Source organism: Fukomys damarensis, unplaced genomic scaffold, assembly GCF_012274545.1.
Source record: "Fukomys damarensis isolate Sample0158 unplaced genomic scaffold, DMR_v1.0_HiC HiC_scaffold_19, whole genome shotgun sequence".
In the NCBI taxonomy this organism is placed as follows: Eukaryota; Metazoa; Chordata; class Mammalia; order Rodentia; family Bathyergidae; genus Fukomys; species Fukomys damarensis.
This window is the reverse complement of record NW_022900931.1, coordinates 3,204,180-3,211,961: the sequence shown is the minus strand read 5'-3', so window position 1 is coordinate 3,211,961 and position 7,782 is coordinate 3,204,180. Positions and strand designations below refer to the sequence as shown.

Here is a 7,782-nt window from a genome sequence, read left to right as displayed (position 1 = left end):
AAAAAAAAAAAAAAAAAAAAAAAAAAAGAACTCCTGGGGCTGGGGATTTAGCTCAGTCGTTCTGCACCTGCCTAGCAAGCACAGGGACCCGAGTTCAATCCCCAGTACCTCAAAAAACAAAGAAATTTAAAAAAGAACTCCTGGCTTTTGTCTACAGTAGGACTTGGAGAAAAAAATCTGATGTGAAAACAGAGACAATGGGCTAGAGTAGGCTTTGCCGGCTTGGGAATGCCACACCCCACAGGCAAACTGATTAGCAAGATACCCGCAAGTTCTTACCTGAAGCAAAAGCACTGCGAATTCGCAAACGTCCAGCCCTTTTCCCAGGGCCAGCCCCCCAGCACGGCAGAAAGGGCTGGGTGGCTCTAGGTGTCCTGGGATGCTTGGCCAGGCAGGCAGCCCCTTCCCCTGGGTGCCCCTCTGACCCATCCCAGAAATAATCCACACATGTGTGCCGAGTGCCAGGCCCAGCCCGCAGCAGGGGGACAGAGGGGACCTCACACCCCGCAAATGACTAGCCACTAACACCAGGCTGGTCCTTCGAGCCCTGACAGCCCAGCCCACCCCTGTCCTCAGGAGACCCTGATACCCTTCCAACACATTCTCCCCACAAAACAACAGGAAGCCAGGGAGTGTGGAACTAAAAAAGGCTGGTGACTCCGAGTGCCTCCGGATCTCCAGGAATTTAACCCTGCGCACTTAGATGAACCTGTGTTCGGGTTACAGGACAACCAGAAAAAGCTTAGAGAACTATTTCCCCCAGAGGCCATGACCTGAAACAACAACACCGAACTTAGGAGTATTTTCTACATGCTGTGCCGCACAAGATAAGATCCATCTCTGTCCCAATCCAAGCATTAGCGAGATTGAGGCCCATACTGAGTACTGCCGGACTCCGCTGCCGCCGGGGCACCACCTCCCACCTCAACAGGCTTCTTGCACCAAGTTTTGGGGCACGCAGGAGTCTGCATCTACCCAAACCCAAGTGGGCTCTTGGTCAGTGACACCAGGTCCTGGGTCCAGTTCTGACTGCACACACATACACGGGCCCCTTTCTGGGTGTGACTGTGGCAGCCCCCTCCTGACTGGTTCTTGCCAAGGGCTCCAGATGCTTTCCCAGGGTCCCATCTCCCCGCCACTTTACCACACCAGCGCCCCAAGAGGTGCCACTTGCACAGATAAGTGGAGGACAGGCTGGGATGCGTGTGCACACAGACCCACCAACCTCTCCCCAGCCCTCGCCTGGGCCGTGGTCCTGGTGGCTCCCTCTGAGCTCTGGCCTCGTCGACACCCAACTTACATGGCAACTCTATCCCTGCTCCTCAGAGAGGCTCCCTGGTACCCACCATTCCGGTTCTTGAAGAGACCCATGGACCTGCCATGGCCTGATCAAGTCATCTCTGTCCTCCAATGTCGATCCCAGAACTCCACAGCCCACGTGGGCCACAGCTCCGAGGTGAGACTGGGCCCCATCCTCATTGCCCACATCCTCCGCCCAGGGTGCCTGCTGCCCAAAGCAGGGTCCCCAGGGCACGCCCTTGGTCTGCTCATCTCTGAGACAGAAGAGGTGCCCGGCTGCCCAGATCACGAGGCAGCTGCGGCAGGAGAAAGACAAATGTGCTGAGACAGCAGAGTCAGGAGAGTTTTCTGCCACAGGGAACATGGTGGCTCAGCTCAGCTCACGCCACCATGGTCACTGCATCCGGCCACCAGATCCCCTCAGCCCTCTGTCCTCCCTGCCCACAGTGACAGGCCCAGCTGCAGTACCTGGGACTTGGGTGGCGCTTACCCCTAATCTGCCCAACATAAGCTGCCAGGATCCCGACACAGCCTGCTCCCCTCCAACCACGCCCTTTACACACCAGCGTCAGTAACTCCCAGTCTCTCTCCTGCCCTTGAACTCAGCTCCCTGTTCATCCAACTGCCTGTCCTCCCAACCCGCAGGAGGTAGAGCCCACGCTGGCTTCCCAGGGCCTCGGGTACAGCCGGCACTCAATAAGTGAATAAACCCTCCTGTTTCTCAGAGTACGGCCAAGCAACGAGTCTCCAGAGTTACCCAAGCCCTTAAATGGTTAACTAGTTGCCAAAAGCACCTGACTCTTCCAGGACCGCCCGTGTCATTCTGGGAAGCCAGCTTGATTCGCTACCTGCGGGTCTGGGGGAAATGTGACACTGGACGAGGCCTGGAACTGCTCAGTTCCACACTTCCTTGTTTGTAATCTTCTATTTAAAAGTCACCTCGGTATCCTGCTTTTCACTAGGCAAATACTTGTTAAAACTTTATCAAGCCCAGACGACTTCATACCATCCACTGCCCTCCAAAGTAAACAGTGAAAAGGTTACTCAATCTCACTACTGCGCTGAGTTTTAGTATTTTCTAACGCGTCTGAATGACTCACTGACCAATCATCTCTACCCCTCAAACGCCGCTTCTCCCGCATCCACTGGTCTATAACATGCATCCTAAGGAGGGACTGACCAGCAGTGTGTCCATAAGGCATGGCCAGGGCCCCAAGCCCGAGGCACGCACGTGGTCCGGGAGAATTAAAAACATCAGTGTCACTGGCTATAAGTAATGGGAGACTGAGGCAGGAGGATCACCCAGAGTTGGAATCTGGGCTACACAGAGAGTTCAAAGCAGCCTGAGCTACAAGGCAAGACCCTATCTCAAAAAAGCCAATACAAACAGCTTTTATAAATGCACATAAGGAAAAGTCCCTATTGTAGGATTGAAAACGTCACTCAGACATGTCACACAACAAGACAAAAATATCACACACAAGATGAGCACCTTCTATGGCTGGATGGCCTTCAAAGTGGCAGTTATTTGCGTTTCACCACATTCAGACAGCACAGTCTTTCTGAAAACGTGTGCTGGAGAATGCTACGCTGAGCCCTGGCCCACAGTCCCCCACAGAACCTAACAGCCCCACCTCCAGGGCAGTAATAATGCATCAAAGCCTTTAGGGTAGGGCTGTAAATCCTGCTATGCCAATTAGGCAGCACTGAAAACAGTGGTGAGTTTGAATCAACAGCTTTCCCACATTGTTCCCTAATAAAACTTGAGTCTGCCTCTGGTTCACCCCGGGATGAGCTCTTGTGCTGGTGTGGTTTCCACCCAGGGCTCTGCTGTTTGGACCTGCAGGTCTTGGCTTTCGCTAAGTTCATTGCTTCCTTGGTGCATTAAAAAGCAGTCACGGGGTCTGAAGGTTGCACAGCATTCCCACCTGTCTTACAGTGAAATGATCCGTTTCACAACTAATTCCTCAAAAGCCTTTCCTGAGGTGATGAAAGGTGGGCTTGTTTCATAGCAATCACGATGGCTGTGCGATCCTGGGAAAGTGACCTAGGGCCCCCGAGCCTCCGTTTCCTCACCCACAGGCCTCCAGTTACCCAGAAGGACAAACAGCAGTGTAAGGGCAAGAGTCTGGAAAGCTGCTTCCGGTCTGAGTGCTCCTGGGTACTCATGCCAGACGGTCAGCCAAGGGCCACTGCCAAGAAACACGGCAGGGGCTATGGTGGGGATCCATCGCCGGGCACAGTGAGCCCCTGGCCCACCAACACCAAAGTCCAGGGCATGGGCCTCCTGCCAACTAGGCCCACCCACACCTGCTGTCCACGCACCCCAGGGTGCATGCCAGGGACGCCACAGACACACAAACGCCCCTGCCCCAGCACAGGCCTGTCCCGCTCCTACACCACGTCCCCACAAAGATCTAAACACTAACGTTTCGCCAAGTGGTTTTATGCAGACCAAAGTTTGCGCGCTGCTTTATCTAGTAAACACAAAGCCACAGGGGAACAAACGTCCCAGGAGTCTCCACAACCCCGGGAACAGTGTGTCCCCACCTAAGCGCCTACTCTATATTCTCTACGCATCTGCCTTTCACACAACCTACAATACTCACCTTGTACAGCCAAAACCACGCCGGGGAGGTGTTGCATGACACCAAAACCGAACTTGTGAGTCTCTGCTCATGTCAGGAGATGAGCAGAGCTAGAGGCTGCCCACTTGGGCATAAAATTTCCAGTCAAGACCAGTCAGAAAATGGACTTTTCCCTTCTTCCAGCGCTCCCACAACAAACTGTACCCTGTTTATTTATTGTCTGAACAGCTCATCTGAGATGTGCAGTCATCTGAGATGAGAGCATTTTGGTGTTATAAATAAGGTTGCTGCCCTCACCAGTCCTCACAACCAGGACGGGGGAGCAGGAAGGCCCCTCCAGAGCCACCAGGGGTGCACTCCCGTCCCCATCCCTGCCCAGTCCCGCCCCCTCCCGTGTGTCTCCAGTTCCCATGTCCTCTGCTGTCGCCGTGCCCAGCACTGCAGGCTGCCCAGGCACCCAGGGGCCAGCAGGGTGGAGGGCCCATCCATCTCTGCCCAGCCTTTGGGGCTGAGCTGCCCCTCCTCTCCTGGTGCTGTCCCAGCCCCAGAGCAGCAAGCTGGGTTCTCACACCAGTTCCACCACCAGGTAGGGCGGGCTCTGAAACAGCTCCCAAATTACAAGCCCTCGTCCAAGCGGAGCCAAGATCAAACAGGGCCCTGCTTTTCAAAGAGCTGCCCCAGAGACAGCACACAGGAACCGACTGCTGTTATTATCTGCAGGAGACAGAAACGCCAGACTCGGGGAAGAGCAGGCGTATTACAGGGTGACTCAGGAACTGGAAGGTAATTTCCAACGGTCCCACCCGGGAACTAATTGGCACATGGGGCGCGCAGTGACCTTTGATCCTTCCAGACAGCGGTGCGTGTGGCAAGCTGACCAAAAAAGGATCACCAAGTGAACCAGACAGCCCAGCAAACCCTGAAGCCAGGCCCTAACTGCACGACTCAGGACGAGGCCCGGGGAGCCCGGCACTTGAACTTGAAGAAGCCCAGGCCTGTTCCCTGCAAAAGTGCTGAGCCAAGCAGTGGGCACCGTTCTCCATGGCCAGCCAGGTCACGCCCCAGCATCCAACAGAGGCAGCAGACGCCTGGCCACCCTGGTGGGTCCCCAAGTATCCCCCAGCGGCCCATGGGGAGCCGGTCCTCCCTCGCAGGCCACTCACCTGACACAGACACCTCCATGAGCGCTTCCAAGGGCCTGTTGTTGTCCAGATCCCGGCTGAGCTGCAGCTCGCCCGTGGTAGAGTCCAGCAGCAGCAGGTGCAGCTCATTGCCCCGCAGGAAGGTGTAGTTGAGGCTGTCTGAGAGGTCAGGGTCATGGGCCGGGATGCGACCAATAACACCGCTGGGGAAGCTGTTAGACTTGTTGGTGACATAGTTGTTGAAGAGGATCTGGAAGTCGGGCAGTTCTGGAGGGTTGTCGTTCTGGTCCAGGAGGTGGATGCGCACGGTGGCCCGGCTCACCAGCGGCGCCGACGTGGCCTGTACCACCAGCACATAGTCCCTGCGGACCTCGAAGTCCAGCTCAGCCAGGGCACGCAGGTCTCCACTCAGCAGGTCGAGCTGGAAAACCTCGGGCACGTTGCCCTCCACGATCTGATACATGATCTGGGCGTTGGGGCCTTCGTCGGGGTCATCGGCTCGAATCTTGGCCACCACTGACCCCACTGGGCTGTTCTCCTCCACGAACAGCTCCAGCTCGTCCCTCTCAAACACTGGGGGGTTGTCATTGATGTCCAAGACAGTCACCTGGATTTCCACCGAGGCACTGAGGGCAGCCGGGCTGCCCCGATCCACAGCCAGCGCCCGAAGGTTGTACACGGCCACATTTTCCCTGTCCAGCCGGCGCTGGGTGCGGATCACTCCAGAAGTGGGCTCGATGTAGAAGTCCCCGTGACCATCGTCCCCGCCCTGGAAGGTGTATAGCAGACGACCATTGGGCCCCGAGTCCCTGTCTGTGGCGGAAACCTGGAGGACACTGGTGGATGGAGGAGCGTCCTCAAAGACAGAACCCTGGTAGAAATCCCGCAGGAACCTGGGCACGTTGTCATTGGCGTCCAGGATGAGGATCTCCAGGGAGGTGGTGTCCGATTTCTGAGGGATGCCGTTGTCCCGGGCTGTGATGGCCAGCGTGTAGGCAGCCTGATCCTCATAGTCCAACTCTGTCATGGTGTAGATGGTCCCCGTGTTGGGGTCAATGCGGAACTGTGGCACAGGGTCCTCTAGTACGTAGGTTATCCTGGCATTCTCACCCGTGTCCTCATCAGTGGCACTGATGGTGGCAATGGAGGTGCCCACAGGCCGGTCCTCGTTGACACTGATGGTGTAGTGAGAACTCTGGAAGACCGGCCGGTGGGTGTTGGCGTCCGTCACATTGATGAAGACCTGCACGGTGTGTGAACGCGTGCCGTCTGAGGCGGTCACGGCCAGCACGTACTGCCGCTCCTGCTTGTAGTCCAGGGGCAGCGCCAGGGTGATCAGGCCGCCACCACTCTGGCTGCTGAGTGCAAAGCGGTTCCGGGTGTTGCCCCCGGTGAGCTGGTAGGTGATCACGCTGTTGGCGTCACGGTCACGGGCCTGCAGAGTCAGCACGCTGCTCCCCACGGCGGCGTCCTCGTTGAGACGCAGCTCGTACAGGGGCTGGGTGAACACCGGGTCGTTGTCGTTCACATCCAGCACCGTGATCGACACACTGGCGGATGAACTCATGGGCGGGGAGCCGTGGTCCACCGCTTCCACCCCGAAGCTGTAGCGTTCCACCGCCTCGCGGTCCAGCTCCGCGCACACAGTGATCCAGCCCGAGCTGTTGTGGATTTGGAAGGGGAAGTCCAGGGTGGAGTCGGGATCCTCAGGCCCAGCACCGCCGCCCCGCAAGGCAGCTGAGCCCGTGTCCACCAGGCGATAGCGAAGACGGGCGTTCTCTCCCGCGTCCGCATCCACTGCCTGGATGTGCAACACCGAGTAGCCCAGCGGCACGTTCTCCAGCACGGTGGCCTGGAAGGGGCTGCTCACGAAGATGGGGGCGTTGTCATTCACATCCAGCACCTGCACAGACACTAGCCCCGAGGAGTTAATGAGCGGTGGTCGGCCGCCATCTTGGGCCTTGATGCGCAGCGTGTACTCCCGGATGGCCTCGAAGTCCAGCGGGTTGATCACGTCCAGGCTTCCGCTCAGTGAGTGCAGGTAGAACTGGCCCTTCAGGTTGCCGCTGACGATGCTGTAGTGTATGGCCGCGTTCTGACCCTGGTCCCGGTCGGTGGCTTGCACCCGAAGCACCGCTGTGTTGACGGCCACATCCTCCGGCACCTGGACCACATAGCGCTTCTCGCTGAACTGAGGGTAGTTGTCATTCTCGTCCTCCACCACAATGTGCACGGTGGCTGTGGCGCTGAGTGGGCCCGGGTTGCGGCCCTGGTCATTGGCCTCTACCAACAGCTGGTACTCGGCCGCCTCTTCCCGGTCCACCAACGCCCGAGTTCGCACCACGCCCGAGCGCGCATCGATCTCGAAGACGCCGCCCGCGCCCTCCAGCAGGCGGTAGCGCATGTTGGCGTTGGAGGGCGCGTCGCCATCAGTGGCACGGATGGTCAGCACCTCGTAGCCCACCTCGAGGTTCTCGCGCACTCGTTCACGGTACTCAGACTGCTCGAAGACTGGGCTGTGGTCGTTGGTGTCGCTGACCGTGACGGTGAGGTAGGTGGCGGCTGAACGCCGCGGCGTGCCGTGGTCCACAGCGCTGACCTTGAGCACGTGCGTGTCCTTGGTCTCCCGGTCCAGCTCTCGGGCCGTGCTCACAGCGCCCGTGGCCCCGTCGATCAGGAAGTAGCCGTTAGAGCGCTCGTCGAATAGCGCCTCCATCTGGTAGCTCAAGCGCCCCGCCTCACCCTCGTCGGGG

At 57.9% G+C, this 7,782-nt stretch overlaps 1 protein-coding gene across 1 annotated transcript in view; it reads right to left on the bottom strand.

The window, feature by feature from the left end:
• Positions 1-7,781, bottom strand: part of Celsr1 (cadherin EGF LAG seven-pass G-type receptor 1) — a gene marked incomplete at its 5' end in the record, with an annotated part of 101,366 nt that extends 93,585 nt beyond the window's left edge. The window contains one exon of the mRNA XM_033765881.1: positions 5,051-7,781. Within this exon, the coding sequence (XP_033621772.1) occupies positions 5,051-7,781 (2,731 nt within the window). The remainder of the gene's footprint in view (positions 1-5,050) is intronic.
• Position 7,782: the final 1 nt, after the last annotated feature.